The 22,860-nt window shown below is 34.2% G+C and overlaps 3 protein-coding genes across 7 annotated transcripts in view; 2 read left to right on the top strand and 1 right to left on the bottom strand.

Annotated features, from left to right (window-relative positions):
* Nucleotides 1-2: 2 nt before the first annotated feature.
* LOC106660911 (eukaryotic translation initiation factor eIF1) lies at nt 3-3,348 on the bottom strand. Its single transcript, XM_014383951.2, has 3 exons — nt 3,015-3,348; nt 2,442-2,599; nt 3-331 (listed from the first exon to the last, which is right to left on the bottom strand). The coding sequence occupies exons 1-3, from the start codon at nt 3,040-3,042 to the stop codon at nt 185-187; spliced, it is 333 nt and encodes a 110-aa protein (XP_014239437.1). The 5' UTR covers nt 3,043-3,348; the 3' UTR covers nt 3-184.
* On the top strand, nt 3,299-8,487 carry LOC106660893 (nitric oxide synthase-interacting protein homolog). The gene is made up of 7 exons (XM_014383926.2): nt 3,299-3,652; nt 7,324-7,435; nt 7,508-7,613; nt 7,671-7,789; nt 7,872-8,059; nt 8,124-8,232; nt 8,308-8,487. Exons 1-7 carry the CDS (start codon nt 3,477-3,479, stop codon nt 8,377-8,379), a joined length of 882 nt encoding a protein of 293 aa, XP_014239412.1. The 5' UTR covers nt 3,299-3,476; the 3' UTR covers nt 8,380-8,487.
* Nucleotides 8,488-12,791: 4,304 nt separating this feature from the next.
* Nucleotides 12,792-22,860, top strand: part of LOC106665581 (protein cycle) — a 47,975-nt gene continuing 37,906 nt past the window's right edge. Inside the window, exon 1 of one of the 5 annotated variants that reach the window (XM_024228177.1) lies at nt 12,792-13,201. In XM_024228177.1, the coding sequence (XP_024083945.1) occupies nt 13,173-13,201 (29 nt within the window). In that variant the 5' untranslated portion in view covers nt 12,792-13,172. The other 4 variants (XM_024228183.1, XM_014392087.2, XM_024228190.1 and 1 more) reach the window with 4 other exon arrangements.

Below are 22,860 nucleotides of genomic sequence, written 5' to 3'. Positions count from 1 at the left end.
AGAACAAAGAACAACAAAATTACTAATTAAATCTCCTTAAATATTTCTTGTAAATCTGTTATGGTCGTCAGTACAACAGGGCAACTTCTGGTGAATTAATAATACAATTGAATTTCATTTTTGGGTTTTTTCTCTCCTTTTTTTCCAGTTAGTTTTTGTATTTTTTTGTTGTATTTTTATGAACTTAGAATCCGTGGACTTTCAATTGATCAGGTTTTGCAAGACCAGTTTTGGTGAGCCACTGGCATATATTCTCACGCTGATCTCCTTGCAATTGTAACACTTCCCCGTATTCTGGATGTTCAATCATAGTTCCATTGCAAGCAAACTCCTAAAAGTTAAAACAAAATAAAATAAACAATAAAAAGATATAGTACTGTGATAACCAGTCCAATACTAAAAATATTAAGGACCAAGTAATATTTCATGATTTGTAACAATTCAATTTTCAAAGAAAAATTCAGATAAGCCAAATATCCTATCTGTATTTACAAACACACAGATAAAAATTTGTATTATTCAATCTTGAAATAATTACAATTACCCTACAATTTATAAAAACAGCTCGGGTGTGTAGATATGACTGGTTCTGTTTTTTAATATTATACCAAACTAATCATGATTTATCCTCTTTTATTATTGCGTATATTGTTTAAAATGTTTATTCACAGCACACAATACGGGTTGTGTAATAAGTCTTATCTCTGTGCAATTGCATACTATTGCTTTAACGGGTTTATGACAAATTATTTTTTAAAATATTATTTTAAGCTGTTTTGAAACCTCAGTAAACAATCGATTAATCAACAATCATTTACTGTGGCCGTGGAATAATTAAACAGTAATGAGCAACATTTCTAATGATTACGCCTGAACTGTTTTCATTGCCATGCTTTGACTGTACGGATGGAAATTATTCTTATATTTTTTAAGACTTTTTTGAAACCCATTGTTAAACATCAATTATGTACACATTTATTGAGATCAGGAGTCACATTTTCAGTTGTCACAAGGTTTATTGAGGTTTTTTTTTTTGCTTTTTTGAAGGTTGAATTTAAATGGAAAAAAAATTTCTGTAAGAAATTTTTTATACAAAATGAACATTATTGTTTCTATTAATAATATTTACGTAAAAACATATTACATTTTAATAATTGTTTTAACAAAATACTTTTTTTTTTCTGGCCTTGTACTAGTGTACATCTAGAGGCAAACTGTTGAAAACATAATAAAAAAAAGCAAGAAAAAAAAACTGGTGGGTTTTTAAATTTCAAAATTGGAAAACTGTTACCTATTATTTATAGTTTGTATTTTTACTTTAATATGTACATTGTTATTTTTTTATGAGGATATTTAATTTATGAGGACATTTTGGTTGGCGGTGTTACAAGCAATGCTGCATTTGAACCTTAAACTTGGGACACTACTTTTTTTTTTTAACCTTACTAGCGGATTTTACCTTAAGCACTGTGTCGACACCTTAACCATAACTACAAATACATATAAAACCACAATAGGTAAGTTTTACAAAATTGAAACTTTGAACCAGAAGGAAAAAAAAACCAAGCCATATTTTGCAAATTGTGTTTTCAATACGGTTATCTAGTCGGAGCAATTAATTTTTAAAATATTTATTATAAATTAATTATACTTTTTATCTAAGGTCTTGGTTGGGATGAAATAGCTAGTGTCAAGAGCGGGATTCAAACCCACGACCTTTCGGACTGGCAATGGGTTCGAATCTTGCTGATAAGACATTAGATTAAAAAAAAATTAATTAAAATAATTAATACTGTTCATTACTTTGACTACTGATACATATACAGATTAATGTATTTATTATAAATATTATTAATAGAAATAATGTAAATTTTATTTAGAATTATTTTTTTCATAAATAAATTTCTTGAAAATGGCAAAAATAAAAGAATTTTTATGCATACAAAGAAAAAGGGCGGCACAACGATGAAAGATGAACAGGTTGAGACACGATGGGAAATTTTTTTAAAACTTTTTGTAAAAGATGGTATTTAGTAGAACCATCTTTTACAAAAAGAGAATCTACATACCCCATCATCATTTCTATTAATGTTTCAAAATGTTGATCATTATTGTTAAATTATTGCATGACATGTGTACATAGATGGATTGTTTAACAAAGGGCATGAATCTGCGCAATTTATTTTTTTTTTAATTTTAAAATTAAATTGCGTATTATTAACTATCTCTGACTAGTAACAATTTGTAATACGAACAAAATTTTTGGGAAAAAAATAAAATAAAACTAAAACCGGGGACAAAGGCTTTTTGGACTGTCGAACCTTTATGCAGGTATGAGGAAAAAGCGTGCAACGTGGCTTGGTGAACAAAGGAAATTGTTTTAATGGTGAAAGATGATTCATACTTATTTTTTTAATTATTCAGAAATCGTGACTACTTACTTTTTTACATGCTCGAACAATCTTTTTCAAGTCATATTCAGATGAAAGTCCTTGCACTGTAGTTAGAGTCTTACGACCATTTCTCTGTTGTATTCTTATATGAACGAGCCCATCTTGCACATCGTCATCAGAACCCTTAATTGCATCTGCAAACGGGTCTGCAAAATAAAAAATATATAAAATAAAAATTCAGTTCGACAGTGTATAAGGCATGTTGAAAATAAAAAATAACAGGGTTATCGCCAGGGTAAGTGAATAAGCGTGGAAGGAAGTTCGAGGGCGATTCGGGGACGGGGAAAGGTCGTCAGACTTCAAAGCCGAATTCGCAGTAACGCCAATTTTGGCGTGTGGTCGTCGACCTGTCTAATTTCCCCGAGGAAAGCCGTTTTTCGTTTAATTAGGACCTAAGGGTGAATTTGAATCGGCGATTGGGAATTAAAACGATTAAATGAGGCGGAAATCGTTACACGGGCGGTGAAAATCACCTCGGTCGCCATTTTAAACGTGAACCGACTCGTGTCAAAACGAGGCAGAGGGCGGACTTAAAAAAAACAACTTACAAGTCTTACTTACCGAATGTATTTAGATTCTGGATGGACATACGATAAAAAGAGATTTCACAAATGAAGTTAGGATAACTGCACAAAGCAAACAACAGTCCCAGAAAATTTAGCCTTTACAAAACCGAATCTGGATTTTGAAGGGGTTACGTTAGCTGAAGCGATTAGGCTCGACTGAATGACGGCCTCTTTCCTTTTCGGCCAAAGGGAAGAGACTCAGTCAGCCAGTGCCGACTTGGATCTGTTTTTGTTTTTATTTTTTTTTACCACATGTCGAATTATAAATTAAAACTTAAACAAACACTCGGATTTAATTTTTAAAAATGGTTTTATAGATTTGATTTGACTGTAAAAACAGAAATCGCAGAAATCGTTCCCCTCTCTGGGCGACTGTTACATAACCTTAGTCGGGTTGTTTCTTTTCAACTGTTTATATTTTTTGGATTTAAGTTCTTCGAGTTCTTAGTTCGTCCGGATGACTCGTCACGCGAGAAATTGCACGGCAGGCGCCGTTTACACCTACCACGAAAAGAAAAAAGATGCGAACGCGTCTGGCTACGGCACGGAAAATCGCCGAGTCGGAAAGGATTCCATCAAAGATTTCGATTCTTGCTGCCTGACGCTCCAGCCTTGTGCCAATCCGGTCATTACGTGAGTCGTAACTGGAATATTATTTCCCGTTGTATTATCGTCGGAATCTTTATTCGTAATAAACGCTTTTTGAACTTGTTGCATGACAAATTTTTGAGACATTTCTGGCATTCGCAACTTTACAACTCTGGGTAGGCGAACGTTGTAGCTCGGTCGTTTCCGTTCATGTCGGATGATGTACGAATATCGTTGAAAGGTTGTCTTGCAAAAATATCCTGTCATTTTTTTCAAATCTCGTTTGGGTTTCATTGCTTGAGTTGAGGATTCCTTAAACCCTCTTGCGAAATTAAAGCAATATCATGACAGGCGTGGGAGTATTATTGAAATGGAATAACTGAAAATGACAAGGCCGTCAGAATGGCGAGAGATTGAACTCTTGCTGGTACTCCTTAGGCTCTTGATGGTACTCCTCGCAATGGGGTTCTGTTCAGTGACCTCTGCTGACTTCAGGCAGCTCAACTGGGAGGCATGGAAGCGTGAATGAGTCACCTGCACAGGAAACAATTAAGAAAGATGTAAAGAAATGGGAATCCTCTTCCAGATCTTACCGAAAAGAAGAAACCCTCCAAAATGTTGGATACCACATGACCACACCGAGTGATGGCCAACTACCTGCTGTCACACCGAGAATGATTAGGACAATGGATCCATCCCTAACCATGCACCGAGCTCGCACTGTGCCCGACTAGTTTGGTTTAGTTTTTGACGGACACAGATTGTGTGAGGTGCGGTGTAGAATTTATTTTTTAATTTTTTTTAAATATTTCTCATCTATTTATTCTCGATTGTCTTTTTATAATCTTAGTACAATTTTATTTCGTAAAATGGACGCAAAGAAACTAATTGAGGAGGTCAGAAAAGAAAGTTTCTTGTGTTGTATGACCAAAAACACAGAAATATGGAATATAAAGACAGAATAATTTAATTAAATAAATTAATTCCCTTTCAACACATTTTTCCTTGCATTGTGAACCCACATTCTTCTGTGTGAGGATGAAGATTATCTTCTCTTTCTTCGCCAATTAACATCTTCCTGAAAAAACAAACTCAAAAAGCAATCCCTAATTCAGTATTTTTAAAAACTTCTTAATGTTTTTTTCTCAATGAAACGATGTAAGCTTCAAACAATGTAGTTTTGAAATTTTTCTTTCTCAAAGGTGGGTTTTTAGGTCATCTCAAAAAAAAAAAAAAAAAAAAAAAAAATTTCAATCTACACGTTTCGGATTTATTTTAATCCTTCCTCAGGTGAGTTAACCCAGTGGTTAAAACAGTGGTCGTCAGTCATTAATATTTTGTAACAGTTTATTTTAAAAAAAGAGCCAGTGCGGTACATATTTAAATCTTTCAGACTCCGAACAAACTTTTAATATATATTTAAAATTTTTTTTTAAAATTTTGTTACATTTCAAAACATAAGAAAACATTGTAGTTTTGAAGCTACTAAACTACTGAGTGTGGTCCAACACGATACGGACAAGGCAAGTCGGCCGACTGTTGGACATCACGAGGTGCGGGCCTGGGGGTTATGTGGGGTCCAGACTTAACTCGGCTTCGAATGAGCCACTCCCGACTCACCCATAATTTCCTCTTTGAAAGAACCCCTAAACCTTTATGTCCAATCTGTACATATCCCACATTCTAATATATTGTCCTTTATAAAACTGCAAGAACCCTCCACCAAACCCTAAAGACCTCCAATCAATACTAAACATAAATTAACAAAAATTTTAACGTCCTACAGACATTCGACTAATAGATAAAATTTAATATCCTATGGCGGTGTGACGCGGCTCATTTGTGGTGACACCCATATGGGGCCTGGGGTGCTGGTCAGTCTTGGGCTGGATTGAGGGGTGCCTCCCCGGACTCTTTTTTATTTATTTATTTAGTACCTGATCCTGATTTCAGGTATTCATAACCATATACAATTATTATTTACAATTAGTTTAATACAATTTTACTAACAAAATTATTTAAGGCTTCAATGTGGTCTATAATCAAACTGTGATGGTCAGGTGGCCATTGTCCACCTTTACATACATCGTCCCTTATTAAAGATTTTCGGCATGGTTCTTGAATGGGGCAGTCGAATAAGATGTGGTACCATGATTGTTGAGGTCTCCCTGGACAGTCGCATTCCGAATCCCGTGTGGAATCTATAAAGATATTATCGAGTTCGTCCATGGCCGCTTGTAAGTTGGGTAAGCATATGGTGGTGTTTCAGTACTACTGCCGTCCTCGATTCTACCGTTGGGAAGAACTTTTTAGTTTGAAGACCTTTTGTAGTATGTCTCCAACGTTCTTCCCATTGGGCCAATGCCATTTTCAAGGCCATGGAGATGACGTAGCTTTTTGGCACTACAGTGACTGTTGTTTCTAGTTCAGAGTTTTTTGTATCTTCCTTTGCTGCTGCGTCGGCTTCCTCATTACCTTGGATCCCTGTGTGTGCTGGTACCTTTTCAATACTGATCTTTCAGGCATTATCACGCAATGATTTTATCTATTTTTCTTTTTCTTAATTTTATCTTTTTAATCTTGTCTTTTTCTATTTTTTCCCCGGACTCTGAAATCAAGGAATCAACAGCAAGCTTGGAGGTGTTGATGGTGTCTAGACACCGACCCCTTAAGCCCTGCATACAATATTAATGTTAAAAGCATCAGTTGTGATAGATCCGAGGGGTTCCATTCTTAAAAAAAAAGAAGGCTATTGTTGGTTTCCAAGTTGGTGAACACATGTTGAAATGTCCTGTACCCATCTCCCCTTCAAGCTTCAAGTGTGTTTGGGTTCAACATGTGTCCACCAACTCACCGTCAGTGGATGGATGTTGGTGTGCATGCTGTTGAACACATGTTGAACCCACACATACTTCTCGGGATAGATCGACCCTGTGCCAATTCAAATGTGTTCAAGTGTGTTCGACTTGCAAACCAACAATAACTATCCTTTCAACGATTGTAACATTAGAATGTGTGATTTTCAAAACACTTTTTTTAATTGTGCTGAATTTGGGTCACTTATTAGGTCCACCTTCACTATTTTCTTTTGAACTATTCATTGCGCCATTTTCAGTGAGGAACAGCCGACATAAATTTTTTAAAAATGTTTTCTATTTTTTTTGTTTTCTATTCCCCCCCAAGCCACAAAGAAGTGGTCGAATGGGGGGGGAACAAAACTATTAATTGTTTTGGAAAGTTTCTTCAATAGATACAGCCAGAAACTAACTAGATTTAAATCATTAAATATAACACTTAAGGAAGATGTGGAAGAAAATTCCCATCAATTTGCCAGACAACTTATGGAACATTTTGACATTGGATTCCATGCTCCTAACATTAATCCAAAAAGTTAAAAGCTTGATAAGTGGATCTATATGAGCTGTTTAAATGTCAGCAGTTGACATGTAACAAAAGCTATTTCCAAGCGGTCTGTGGTTGGTACCATCCATTTTTATTTTCTACCAAATGGGAAAACAGCTCAAAGACTCCATGTCAAGAAATTGGCCAAATTCATCAAAATTATTATCAAACTATAACTCAGTTATGCTATTTAACAATATATAAATGGACATATTAAAAATTTAATTAATAAGGAAAATTAAGTAGGAATAGTAAATTATATAAAATTTTATTAGGATATAATTTATATTTTTTTTATGTGCTTTGTTTTTCAGAACAGATGGATATCTGTTTGACAAAGAGGCGATACTTCAGTACATTATTTCCAAGAAGAATGAAATCAGCAGAAAAATGAAGGAATATGAAAAGCAAAAGAAAAAGGAAGAGGTAAAGGTTGATTTGGCATTACGATCTCCACGCAGAGAAGAATTTTTTAAATTGTTTTTATATGAAATTTAGACTGAATTGGCTGAACTGGCTGATGCGGAATGGCAGTCGAAGGTTGAAAATTTTCTCAAGACGGAAAAAAACATTGTGAGCAGTTCTCATACTTCATTATCAAAAGGTGATATATATTTTTTTCTCCTTTAGATGTCTTTCAAAACTTAGAATTTTTTTTCAGATAAAGATAAAAATGATGCTTCTGTTTCAAATATGGCTGCTGGAAGGGACAAACAACTTCCCAGTTTTTGGATCCCTTCTAAGACCCCTAATGTCAAAGCAAAGAAAATAGAAAAACCTGTATGTTTACATAATACATTATTTTATTATAAAATAAAAATTTGTTCATTTTGAGTAAAAAAAATTTTAAACTCATTGACAGGATAAAACTGTACTTTGTCCAATGACGGGGAAACCGTTGAGAATGAAGGATTTAATCGATGTCAAATTTACGTTCGTCAATGATCCTGACGACAAGAAGTCGCTGATTTTAAAGTCTAACAGATACATGTGCGCAGTTACTCACGACATTTTGAGCAATTCAGTCCCCTGCGCTGTTCTCAAGCCTACGTAGGTTTTATTTAAAAAATAATTTCTTTTTGAAAATAATTAATTTTGATTTAACTGTCTATAGAGGTCATGTTGTGACCATGGAATGCGTTGAAAAACTCATCAAGAAGGACATGATACACCCGTTGACAGGGGAACCATTAAAAGAAACTGATATAATACCTATGCAAAGGGTAATTAATAATTAAATTTTATATTATTTGTGTCATTAGTGTTATACTAGATTATAAAAGTATTGATATTTACAGGGTGGTACTGGGTATGCGTACACAAACTCCAACTTGGAAGGGAAATACGAAAGACCTGTTCTTCAAGCTTAAAAAGAATTTTTTCGTGTTTGTTCAAACACTTGTATATTATTCAAATTTAACTTATTTGGAGTTTTATTATAAGCAAGATTGATAATTTAATTTAATTAAATAACAAATTTAATTAAAGATAATTTGTTTAAAATGTGTAGATATGTTTTAATTTTAAATATTAATAAATATCAATAATTTTGATAGAAACTATGTTTATATTTTTACTGTCAGGAAAACATATTACATTTTTATTTTTATTCAAATAAATTGTCCCACTTTTTCTTTGTTTCTGATGAAAATTGGTCCATAATACTAAATGCTTGGAATTAATTTAGTAGAAAAGAAAATAGTTTAAAAGTTGTGAGATTTCTTACTGTTGCATGCAGCATGATAAACCTATAGTTTAGTACCATCTTGGTCTGCTTATTCTGATTGCTGCTTGCTGATTTTTGTAAGTCAGATTCGTTTTGACGTTTGGTTGATTGGCAGATGTGTTTGATGGATTAAGTCAGGTTTTTTTAATTTAATTAATTTAATCAGTCTTTTGATCTTTTGTCCTCTTACTTTTTAATTTTTGAAATGTTTTAAACGGCATAAATAATGTTTGAGTTACTGTTAAGTTTTTTAAAGAATTTTTTAATGTTGAACATGTTATGTTTATATATTTCTAAATTTTTGAATAGTCATTTTTTGATCTTTTTGTACGTTGATTTGATATGTACCTGACTTTTATTTTTCATCTTGCCTGTCCAATGTATTTGTCTCTGTATTTGCAATTAATGTGTACATTCTGCTTTTTCAAGTTGGTTAGTTTTGTCTCAGTACTTTTATTGTGTTTATGGTTTTTAGGACTTTTTTTTATGCCTAATTGATTAAATCAGTTGGTTTGTATGTTTTTTTTCCCAATGTGTGTGAATGTGGTCTGTTCAGTATCTGATTTGTGTTTTGTTATTTTGTTGATTGTTGTAATCGTTATTGTGTGGTATGGTTTTCATACTTGTACTTGGTTTGTGGGAATGATTTTAGTCTGTTATGTATTTCTGCTATTTTGGGTCGGTAGTTCGAGTCAGTTGTCTGTTTTCTGTATTTGTCAAATTGTAGTTTTTCATCTGTTTTTGCGATAGTTAAGGCTAGGAAGTTTATACTGTTATTTGTTTCTTTTTCTGCAGTGAATTGAATATTTTTGTGTTATGAGTTCAGGTCTGTCATGTTATGTTATTGGTTTCTGTTATGGTGTGTATGTGATGTTATTTTTTGCCAACATTTCGGGGTAGCTTTTCTCTTCAAAATTTTGTAAAAATACTTCTGTGGGTGGGTATGACAAGTTGGATTTCCCATTCCTAGTCCGTCTTTTTGTGAGTATATTTGTCTGTTAAATTTTAAGTAATTTTGTTGTGTATTGTTGTTTATTGTTACTCTTTGTCTTGTTGTTTTTGAATAGTGTCTTTCGTATTATGATTATAGTTTCCTTTACTGGAATTAATGGATATGGTTCACAACAGCAGAAGTCATAGCCCTCAGCGTGCTGGAGTTTTTGAAAAATAAATATATCCAGTTCGAATGCAGGGCCCTGGATTTGAACCCAGGACCTTTACCGTACAGTGATGAGTACCATAACAATGCCTAAACTGTTGCGGCCAACACCCTGGATATAGTTTTGTTATGTCAAATTACTTAGTGATAGGTTTAATTTGTACATCTTTGATTTTGTCCATTGAGTTTTCTAGACAGTTTGTTTTAAAATCAAATTGGTAATACATGCCACACAGGGAACCACAGTGGCTGAGTGGTTAGGGCACTTATATTTGCCAAGTAGCGATTCCGGGTCTGAATCTCGGTAGATCCCGTCTTCTTAATTGATAACAGACAGCATAAAAAAAGTATTGCAAAGAGACCTCTTTATAATATTTGTATAGATATATATAAATTTAAAAAAATCAACAGAAGAGCTCTTTAGAGTCACCAATTTTTCACTTACTTCTTGGTAATATGTAAGTGCACAGCCTTGTTTCTACCACTCCGGGTGTTAGCAGTCCAACATCCAGTCCAAGTCATTCCAGTACAACCACGTCCTAGGTTTAATACCTAGTTCTACCGTTAGTTTCTGCAATGACCCTTCAATTAACTTTTTTGCGTTACTCTGTCCTAGAATATTTCCAATTGAACTGAGGGCTTCTTAGACCTGAGTAACGGTTCAACATTTTATGCAATTTTTCATGCCACAAAAATATTCAGTGCTGATGTGTCCTGACTGAACTGACATCACCGAGGTAGTGGTACAACTCCAATTATAAAAAAATAACATTGAATTAAGTTTTATCCAAATATAGCCAACTTCCTGATGATGTCAGTACTGTATTGAATCATGGGACATGGTTGTGGCTGTTATTGTAAAGTTCTTTAACAATGACCTATATATTCAAAGAATGACATATTTTCCATATTAAATAGCCATGTCTTTGGCTTTGTTTTTCATTAAAAAGGGCTTTTGTTATGTATTTCTGTTTATATATTGCAGAAGGCTGTGTAGAATCATGGGACACAATTTGCCATTATTGGACAAATTTCACGACTTAAATCAATGGTTTATACATTCAAAAAATAAGACGTTTTCCAGGTTGATATTTAATGGGAAAAATGATGAATAAAATTGAGCAAATTTCAGTCTTCCTTTCATTGATGGTCTTTAAATTCCAAGAATAACATGGTTTCCATATTAATATTTAAGTCTTTGGCTTTTGTTTTCATTACAAAAAAAGAGCTTTTGTCATGTACTTCTGTTTACATGGGGAAATTTTTTTTTAATTGCAGAGGGCTATGTTGAATCACGGGAAATGGTGGTCATTATTGGTAAATTTCAGGTCTTTCATAATGGTCTATACATTCCAAAAATAAGAAGTTTTCCATATTGATATTTAAATCTTTGGTTTTTTTTTTCGTTGCAAAAAGAGGGCTTTTGTCATGTACTTCTGTTTTCATGGGAAAAATGATGAATGAAATTGGGCAAATTTCAGTCTTCCTTTCATCGATGGTCTATAAATTCCAAGAATAACATGGTTTCCATATTAATATTTAAGTCTTTGGCTTTTATTTTCATTACTAAAAAAGAGCTTTTTATATGGGGAAAAATGATTTTTTTAATTGTAGAGGGCTATGTTGAATCATGGGAAATGGTGGTCGTCTTTACATTCCAAAAATAAGATATTTTGTTTTCATTAAAAAAATCAAAAAATCTTCTGTTTTGCACTTCTTTTCACATGGAGAAAATGATTTTTTTTTAAATTGTAGAGAGCCATGTTGAATCATAGGACATGGTTGTTGTCATTCTTTGGCAAATTTCACATCTTTCATCAATGGTTTATACATTCCAAAAATAACGCGTTTTCCATATTAATATTTAAGTCTGGCTTTTGTTTTCATTGCAAAAAAGAGGGCTTTTGTCATGTACTTCTGTTTTCTTGGGAAAACTGATAATTTTTTTTTAAATTGTAGAGGGCTGTGTTGAATCATGGGAATTGGTGGTCATTATTGGTAAATTTCAGGTCTTCTTTCATCAATGCTCTGTACATTCATAGAGTAACACATTTTCCATATTAATATTTAAATCTTTGGCTTTTGTTTTAATTACCAAAAAAAGCTTTTGTTATGTATTTCATTTACGTGGGGAAAATGATTTTTTGTTTTTTAATTGTAGAGGGCTATGTTGAATCATGGGAAAGCTGGCCATTGTTGGTAAATTTCAGGTCTTTCATCAATACATTCCAAAAATAAGATGTTTTCCATATTGATATTTAAGTTTTTCATTGCAAAAAAGAGGGCTTTTGTCATGTACTTCTGTTTTCATGGGAAAAATGATGAATGACATTTACATGGAGAAGATGATTTTTTTAAACAATGTAGACGACTATGTTGAATTATGGGAAGTTGGGCACTTTTCATGACTTTCTTTCATCAAAGGTCTATAAATTCCAAGAATAATACATTTTCCATATTAATATTTAAGTCTTTGGCTTTTGTTTTCATTACAAAAAAAGAGCTTTTGTCATGTACTTCTGTTTACATGGGGAAAAATGTTTTTTTTTTTAGTTGTAGAAAGCTATGTTGAATCATAGGATATGGTTGTTGTAATTCTTTGGCAAATTTCACGTCTTTCATCAATGGTTTACATTCCCCTCCCCCAAGAAAATTTAATTTAAAAAAGGGACTTGTTATGTTCTTCTGCCAATGCGAGAAATGTTTTTTAAATTTATTTTGTAGGTGGAGACAATTGAAATCGATTATTTCTAATTATTGTTTTGCATCAAATGTTTAAAGGCTTCATTTTACTATATGCTACACTATTTAAAATGTTTTTATAACAGTGCTATTTCTTTATAAGTTTGTAACGCCGTATCGCCAAGCAATATCTATAAAACTTCATCCTGAAAAATTTATGTCGGGAGCAATTTAAAATTTAGGTCAATATCTGCAACATGAATATACCCCGGGATCGACTATTAGGTCTTCCTAATAGGGTATTAATGAAAATGGATTGTCGGGGGCATGGCAAGTATTCACGGCTCTTACGCAATTGTTTGTGTGTCTATGTATTATCTTCCGTCGTTCTTATCGTTTTACAGACCGGGCTACATTTATTACAGATCCGCTGACAGAATCGGCTCGAAAGTATTGTCGACAGTCGTGTTTCTCGGCTCAAAACTGCCGAACCGGAACGAGGTTTCTGCATCCATTGTCAGTTTGTCACCGCTTCCATGGGCTTTTCCAAAAAAACTTGTCTCGGACGAGAGAAACGGAAATCTTTTCTCTAATCTATGAAAATAGATACGCTTCTGTTTTCAAGGTTGGTAATGAAATATTCGTTTCTTTGGTTTTTCCAAATAGTTTTTTCACCCTTTGCAACACAGTCGTGTCTACGAGAGATGGCACTTGGAACTTTTAGATTGGTATGAAAGAAAGCTCCTTTTTTATTGGTTGTTGGTTGAAAAGTTGAAATATCTTGAGATGGGATGTTGACCAACTATACAACATTCTTTTTTCACTTTTTATTTCCTATGCATTTCCCATTAGACTAGAAATGTACTTAGCTAATTTCCCATCACTGGATATTTGACTTCATATTAAACTAATAGAAAAAAAGTACCTTGGGAACTTATTTTTTCTTTAAAATATTTCAATAATATACAAATATCGTTGTAACGAGTGAATTGTTGATTACGAACAAGAACTGAAATTGTCATCAACAGTTTTAAATTAATTATTATTTCGTTAGAAACAGCCCTCTCTTTCTTTGTTCTCTTTCTATAGACATCTTTCTCATCTCTCATTCTCTNTCTTTCTTTCTCTGTATCTACCTGTTTATCTCTCTATATTTCTTTCTCTCTCTTTCTTTCCTTCTCTCCTCATCTTTCTTTCTCTGTATCTACCTGTTTATCTCTCTATATTTCTCCCCCCTCTATCGCTCTCTCTCTCTCAACTCTCTTTCTCTCTCTCAACGTAAATTTGCTAGTTCCGACGAAGTTCTGTAACACGTGTGAACAAAAAATATTCTGAAATAGAAGAAATATTTTGTCTACTCCAACGTGACATTGCTAATCATGGCATATTGTTAGTAGTGCTAGCCTACTTCGACGCGGGTATGCCATAGCAAGTGGACAATACCGTCCGGATTCTTACTTTTATGGTATAATAGACCATCCTGCTCGCTAAATTGGTTGCTATCGAGTCGATCTGCTCGTGGAGCCTCTAACATCTCTTGTACTTTTGTCTTATCATTCTGCTCTACATACAATCACTTTTTATGAGCGATGGACAGTTACAAGCTACCCTGGCGGTAAATAATATCAAAATCAAAATCGTGAAGATATGACCTCCAACGAGCCAAAAGAACGTCCAAATATTTTTTATGGCCTTTTGGTGGTATTATAGGCAATGATCAGGGGGAATTTTTATACCCAAAAATTCGAAAGTGTTTCAGAAAGTCGATCACAGCTAACATCACCANAAATTCGAAAGTGTTTCAGAAAGTCGATCACAGCTAACATCTCCAGCTCGCAGGAGTTTTTTCGTGCTTTTTGTTCGATGTCTAAAATAAGCCACAACTGTCCTTGCTGTCATAGAAGAACTGCTCCGTGTATAGTTCGGTAGGTGTTTCAGGATTGAGTAAAGTACGCGAAGTAAAGTTGTCATACAGTGTGGCTTAACTTCCAACTGCATGTCAGAGCCACATTACAATACTTTTTCATTTTAAAATAAAATTCCAAGTGATACACCGGAACGCAGAACAGTATGATGTTTTAACCATAATACACAGTAATAAACTTCCGATGTAAATACGATTTTACAGTACAAAAATGAGGAAGGGTAAATAGGTACACAGAAAAATACTAGCAATAAAAAAATCGCTTAGAGGAATATTTTGAACCATGTGTTATATCAGTCAGATCATTAATTTTAACTAAATTATCTGATCATCAGTATCACTCCTTATCGGTGAGTAAGAACGAAGAAGTAATATTTATTTTAAATAAGGTCATTCACATTTCATTTAACGTTTGACGCCCATTGCAAAGAAAATTGCTTGATTTTTTGATAGTTTGGAAGTTTTAATTGAATCTGACTTCTTCAGTGTCAGAAATTTTCGTTTTGTCTTTTAATACCATGGAGAAGAAACAATTAAAATTTGGTGCTTTATGTTTGAAATTTTTGTTGGAAAACGACATTTTATTTTGTTATTTTCCATATAGAAAATATTTGGTTTTTGTATCTAAAAAACTCCGTTGATTGATATTATGTGAGATTTATTCACATAGATTCGCGACAGGGGTATTCACCGGTCTAAGAATAGCAGAGTAGGAGTCAAGGCGAACCGATCAGTTTTTCTAGGTATGAGGAAGTCGCATGCACTTGCTAGGACAAGGCGATTAACTTGTTTGAGATTAGCCGCACCTGGCAATGGTACCATTTATTCTAATTGTTTTTTAATTAGTACTTCATAAGATCAAACCAGATTTTCAATAAATGGAATACCTGGTCGAAAAGTCAAAGGATTGACAGGCTAAATTTAGCTGTTATATGTCCATCGAGGTAGAACGACAATAAACGTCAAAGTTGAATAATTCTGTATTTAGAGCAGCATCGTGAAAAACAGAAAATTGAGATCGCTCCATAAGAAATTATTCAGATAAAAACTAAAGTGAGCGTGAATTTTCATATTTTCGTGACCCAACACATCAGATCGCGAATAGGCCGAAACACGAGTGTAGGCTGGCAATTTGATCGGTAACGAAAGAATTGCAGGATCATCACTCCATAAATGCCAAGAGTAAATTTTACAAATTAGCAATAAAGGCACATAAAAAAAGCTTTAATACTCTGAGACGTCTTATAAACTCCGGGACGAAAGAAAGAAAGAGAGAGAGAGAGAAATATAGAGAGATAAACAGGTAGATACAGAGAAAGAAAGATGAAGAGAGAGAACGAAAGAAAGAAAGAGAGAGAGAGAGAGAGAGAGAAATATAGAGAGATAAACAGTAGATACAGAGAAAGAAAGATGAAGAGAGAGAAGGAACGAGAGAGAGGGGGAAAGAAATATAGAGAGATANAGAGAGAGAGAGAGAGAGAGAGAGAGAGAGAGAGAGAGAGAGAGAGAGAGAGAGAGAGAGATGTAGAGAGATAAACAGTAGAGAAAGAAAGATGAAGAGAGAGAAGGAAAGAGAGAAAGAAAGAGAGAGAGAGAGAAAGAAAGAGAGAGAGAGAGAAAGAGAGAGAGATAGAGAGAGAAAGAGAAAGACAGAGTGTGTGAGAGAGAGAGAGAGATAAAGAGAGATAGAGAGAAAGAGAAAGAGAGGAGAGAGGGTGAGAGAGAGATTGAGCGAGAGAGAGAGATTTATCCTGTCCATAGTAACCTCATGAACGGGGATATTATTTTCAACCTGCTCCCATGCTGATTACAGGTTATTTTACATTTCATTTGTTCAGGGAACAAACTTCTCTCACACTATGCCATGGTTCACACTTCATTGCAAGTTCGTAGATTAAGGTGGACGTTTCTCTATCAAATAAGGTGCAGATGTATATAATGTTGGTCCAGGTCTGTGGTTCCAAACCACATGGACACCTTGGATCGTACACGATGTTGAAGCGCGCAAGGTATGATCTGTTTTTCCCATGGTTTGTAACAGCAATTGTAGTCTTATGGCTCTCTCCCATTCGGGATTCGACTGTCGGAAGCAACTCCTGGTACATGCTGCACTCGTCGCCTCTGTCCATTCCTTCTCCCAGATCATCCTGCTATAAATCCTAGTACTGCTCATGAACCTGGCTGGACTTCAAGGTCCTCATCAAGGGCTGCTTCTTTTGCCAGGAGCTTTATCCACTGGAGGATAATTTTCCATTGAAGGTCGTATTGAATTTAAACTGTTAAACTATTGATATAAAGAGAGAGGAGAGAGAGAGAGAGAGATGGTACTCCAAATTGTATGTGATGATGTATTGTAGAGCTGAAAATTAAAAATAAATTTGTATTACAACTTAGAGAATCAACGAACTTTCCTTCGAATAGAAATGCGTATTTTAAACAATAAAGTTGGACTCGTAAATATCAAGTTGTCGGTCTGTCACTGGTGACAAAAATGATCGGAAACGAATAAATTACAGGTTTAACAACCAGCTTACAACACGGAGAGCACAAAGAACTCGAAAAAACACAAAGAATCATGCACATTTTTCATGTTAATGTGAACAATGAATTTTGAAAATGAGATAATCTAGCAGTCATATGTTTAAGCTAACGATGATGATTAATTCTATTTATAATAGGGATGAAGATTATTTTCCCGTCCTTTATCAGCCAAAGGCTCTGAGTTAATTACCCCATCAACTAACAGATAATAATAATTTTTTACTATTTCTTAGCTCGATTAAAAAACCCGGATTGATCGTAAAATTGAATAAAAAGCAAATTGATAGACAAAGCAAGAAGGCGAAAGACAATTACTGTCAATTTTTTTTTTGACACAATTAAGCTATTTTCGGCTAAAGTTGCTCTGCGCTTATGACAACAAAATTGGACAATTGCGTCATTGGAATAAAGCAGCGTTGCGTAATTTGATATTAGATTTATCAAAAGAAAAAATAATTATAATTTTTACTTCATTTAAGGGTGAAAGAAGAACGCAATTTTAACAATTATACACTCAACAATTATAAAATTCAAAGTTCAAAAATAAACAGTGAAATAATTACAAGAACCTTGTTTTTAGTACAATACAAAATTTATAAAGTATTTATGCACATTAGCCTTGTTGTCTCTCTGGATATAATAAGTTGTCCATTAAGCTAACTTACATGATTTAAACAGAAAAAGTTTTATTAGACTAATTACAGATATTTTTTGATTCGATGTTAGGTCTGGGCGAAGAGAAGAAAATCTGAAAATAAAGCGCCCAGATCTTTCGAATTTTCTATCGGTTAAGTGAAGTTGACGGTTATCAATTTTGCCCGGGGTTTGCAAGTTCAATTGCGAGCTTCTTGCAAGTTTTGTTCTCCTGGTAGTGTTCATGGAAAGCGCACGTCGACCACCCGGGGACTACGTGATAAGGAGCATGTTTTCGCACAGTGGGGGGCCAAATAGCAAAAAAGCGGGAAAAATTCAGTAACACCCCAAGCTATTTGAGATAAGGCCAACAAATTTTTTATGTTAGGTTGTTTGGTGCGCTGAATCCAATGAAACTTTTCTAGAATCGATTGGACCACGGCAAACCATCCAAACTTGTGGACGGTATACGAATCTGCCAATATTTGAAAATAATCTGCCGAATGACTCAGATGGACTCACTCGCAATAATTGTATCTGAAATTATTATTTACACTTTCGATTACTTAATCTTTTTATTTAAGTTTTTGGTTTAAATGAAAAAGTTAGTGACACGATCGGGATTCGAACCCACGATCTTCGGCTAAATACGCCGCTGCTCTAAACACTTGAGCTATCGTGACTTCGTGTCCGAGTGGATTGAAGTCACGATAGCTTAATTGGTCTACGAAGCGTATTATTGAGCAGAAGGTCGTAGGTTCGAATCCCGCTCATGACAACACTGGTTTTTTCATTTCAACCAAAACCTTACATAAAAAAATTAAGTAATTGAAAGAAGTAATTTGGTAATAGACCACTAAATATAATGAATTATTTACACTCTTGAAACACGAAGTGTATCAAGATAACAAATTCTGAAAACCTCTATCTTTATAGGAAATATAATGCTGATTACGGATATAACAATGAAAAAGGCATTAAGCGATTTTTTCACAAGTAAATAATCAAAAATCCCGTTTTGAGATGACAAAAATGAAGCTTGCGCACGTTTTTCTCAATAAATTTTTGGCTAAAAATTGTAAAATTGCGTTTAAAATAAAAGCTGAATTCAAGAGCTTCCCGATGGTCATCTTTTTAATTGTTTTTACTATTTTTGTTAGAGTAGTAAACTGGCATTTTTAAATGAAATCATTAAAATTTTGGGTTTTCATAGAAATTGCATACTTTCAAAATTTCAAAAATTATCAGTGAAAGGCTTTCTAAAGTGAACGAAAAGATATTGCACTTCTCTGTCTGTGTGAATTGAAAGTAATTAGATATACTGACCATTACAATGATTTGTTATTCCAAGAATGTATAATAATTAAAAATCCATTTATAGTAGTCTAATTGACCAAATTACTTATTTCAATAAATTATTCTTTTTATGTAAGTCTCGGTTGAGATGAAATTAGTGTCACGAGCGGGATTCGAACACACGAACTGCGGCTCTATACGCCGCTGCTCGACCACTGTCACGATACTCAAATGGTTAGAGGAGCGGCGCATTGAGCCGAAGGTCGCGGGTTCGAATCCCGCTCGTGACATTAACTTTTTCATCTCAACCAAGGCCTTACATAAAAATAATTATTAATTGAAATAAATAAACACTTGAACTGATAAAATAACTATAAACAGCTGCAACTTTTTGCATTTCGTCCGAAATGAAACGAAAGTTTGCGATCTCTTATAAATTGCCTTTTTATTAAAGGAAACGTTTCATGATACGATATTTCTGATATCTGTTTCGTATTGTACACAATAAAAAAAACACACACATACAAAAAGTGACAGCTAAAGCACAATCCTTCAACTAAACAGAAAATGGCCAAATTTATTGTATTTTCGGAATTTTAGGCTAAATAGCTGTATTTAAAACAGCGCTGCAATCAGATAGGCAGGAATAGGCACCTAAAACCACAGTGCTTCTATACAAAAGCGAAAAAAGACGGTACCAAAGCTAAGAACAACGAAGCTTTTTTGATAATTTAAAAACCGAATATTCTTCAAATATTGCTCGTTTTCCTTCGACTAACATACCTAATTCCATCTCAACATAACTAAAGGGAAATTAGGGTGAACGAATTTTTAAATTATATCTCGAAAAATTTATAATTTTCAGGTTTCAGCAGTGATTACTGGTTTTGATGAAATTTTAACTGTAAAACCATTGTTACAGCTTTATTCTCTGGCTCAAATACAGTAAGAAAAGTGTATTTGATTGTCAAAATTTCAGTTTTTAGGAAATAGATTTTTTTGCCGCCTGTGCGCCGTTTCCTGCCCCTCGACCAACCCCTAAAACTCACCCTTGTACTGCACGTAGAAACGCGGAAAAAACAAGATTAGAGAAAAAATAAAACACCGGATTTCTAATTATTTTTACACTGATAAATGGCTATTACAGTTCCAATCATTTTTCACGGTGTGAATCATTTCTTCTTTTTGTCTTTAACGAAGATAACGAAGGTCCTACTTACAATCACTCCGTTCTTCTTCGCTGGTTTGATTAAATTAATATTACAACAGGTGGTTATCTGAATCTTCGACGTTGAGAATTTTTTACACCTCGCGCCTTTTTTTTGTAACTTCATCCCCTATTGAAATGGGAATAATTGATCATTACGAGGGGTAATGCCATTCAGCTGAACGAAAGGCAAGATCGTCCCTTATTTTAACAAACATGTAAAACAATAACCATGTTTAACAATAAAATTGGAGATTTAACCGTTTTTCTTTAATCCCTAAAATTAGGACATATGCATTTAATAAAGGATAATTCAGAATCGAACAGATTTTCAGAAAGTTCATAATTCCATCGATCGAACCGTTATCGATAAATATTAATGTTCAAAAGTAATTACAGCTACGATGCAAATGAGGTAACACGTCATTGAAGCAATGGCAAATGTCGAGGTTTCAAAGCCGTTAGAAAATAGTTTATGTTTATATTTTGTACTTTCTATTACGCTCAAGGTTTTGCACCTTAAACGAACGACCTCCAGTTTGCGATTTTACACTGAAACGCTATAGAAATTATGAAAAAATATTTGAGATGATCAGTGGGATCGAGGGGGGTTCTTATGCGACGATTGAGGTCAAAAAGAAACCAAATCTGTCATAAAACTAATAGGCCGATTACCTTGATATTTACAATATACAAAAATTTAGAGAAACTAATTAAAAACAGTTGCTCGCTTTTTAGAAAAGAATAAAGTGACCAGATCAACTTTCGCAAAGGATTATCAACTAACCATGCTGGTACAAGTAAACAAGATACATATGTAAAAATAATTGACGTAAAATAAGCTAATATTTATGAAAGGTATTGGTCGAGTTAAAAAATTCAGTGTCACGAGGGGGATTCGAACCGACGACCTTCGGATAAATACGCCGCTACTCTACCACTTGAGCTATCATGTCTTCGATCCGCTAGGACACCAACTTCCCATACCTTTCATAAACATTAATTGAAAAATGTTAATTGGTCAATCGGACCACGAACTGTAAGGGATTTAATAATTAAACTGAAGTATATCTTCACGAAAGCTCTCCGTGGCCAATCAAACAGATTACACGACATTTGAAAAATGGCAAATAGGAGGGAAAATTCGAGAGGTGAGGTTGAGATGGGAAGTTAGTGTCCGAGCAGATCGAAGAGATGATAGCTCAAGTGGTAGAGTAGCGGCGTATTTAGACGAAGGTCGTGGGTTCGAATCCCGCTCGTGACACTGACTTTTTTATCTCGACCAATACCTTTCATAAATATTGATAAATCGGACAACGAACTGTAATGTATTTAGTAAAATAAACTTTTGATCCCGTTAGGCATGATCTTCTATTTAGTAAGCTTGAGAACTATGGAATACGAGGATTACGATTAAAATTTTAGAAGCATGCATAAAAAGTAGAGAAGAAAAAGTTGGTTAGAGATGGTAACGATGTCAGTAGCACCAGGCGCATAATGAATCGTAGGGAACCTCAACGAACCGTTTTAGGTCCATTGTTGTTTTTTATTTATACTTATAACTTAGTTAGTAGCTTAGGATTGCTCTGACATTTACCGGTCATTTATAAAGTATCTGGCTATGTTAGGTTTAAATCTTTTTCTCTCTAATATTGTTCCCTTTTGTAAAATGGCCGGTATGACCGCAACATAACCTTGATGAGTCCGTTGGTTTATTGTATTCCGATAACCATTTGTCTAAATCAGACACGAGTTTCGCACCAATAAAAAGAAAACGAACTTTTTTAACCACGAGTTTAATGCTGTCAGGATTTCATATGTACCCAGTTAATTTTACCTGATTTTAACTGCTTCAAATCCTTCATCAAAACTAAATGATTGGTTTGTTATATTTCACTCCTCTTTCTTAAAACTTAAGATTATTTACACTATCTATTACAAAACTGGCTGGCAAAAAACTAATTAATGTGATTGGGACTTGCATTGCTCGATGTCACCTATGTCGCATTAGTGAATAACTTGTTTTGCAGAAGTTACATGCTTTCTTTTCTATGATAATAACTATAAACAATTAATTCAACAAACTAAAAATGAATGCATTTGTTCAATGAAAATTCCTCTTATTCACAATAAAGCCTCAATGCTGTAATTTTCACACGGAAAAAAGACATGAAAATCCTTCTCAAATGGAAATTCATTTTCTTTGATAATACCTTGCGTACAAACTGTCTCACACTTAAGTTCTGGCCTGAGTTAAAGATAAGGAAATTATTCTTTAAATTTGATCAGCTAAAGCAATTGCTTGATTTTAAATCAGTACGGTGTGTATATTTCGCTCTATGTCAATCTTTGCATTCTTATGGTATCTTATTCTGACTTTCACCCCGAAGGGTTGTCACTCCCCGATGGGCTGAACTTAGTGTCTTACGGGGTAGGTCACTCACCCCGTTATTTGGCTTTGTCGCTAGTACCCCCTTTCGACAGCTAGGTCATTTCAGCCACAAACGCAATCTATAATCTTGCCTTAAATTAGCACGTAGAACACTAATAAAAATAATATTAAATAAGCCGTCACGTTATAGTAATGAAATGTTATTCAAAGAAGCAAAAAGAGGGAAAATTCGAATGGTAGGTTGAGATGGAGAGGCGGTGTCCGAGTGGATCGAAGTCAACCACTCAAGTG

Source organism: Cimex lectularius, unplaced genomic scaffold, assembly GCF_000648675.2.
Source record: "Cimex lectularius strain Harlan isolate CLEC.00 unplaced genomic scaffold, Clec_2.1 scaffold44, whole genome shotgun sequence".
Taxonomy (NCBI): Eukaryota; Metazoa; Arthropoda; class Insecta; order Hemiptera; family Cimicidae; genus Cimex; species Cimex lectularius.
The sequence above is the reverse complement of the archived record's forward strand: the minus strand, read 5'-3'. Positions and strand labels throughout refer to the sequence as shown.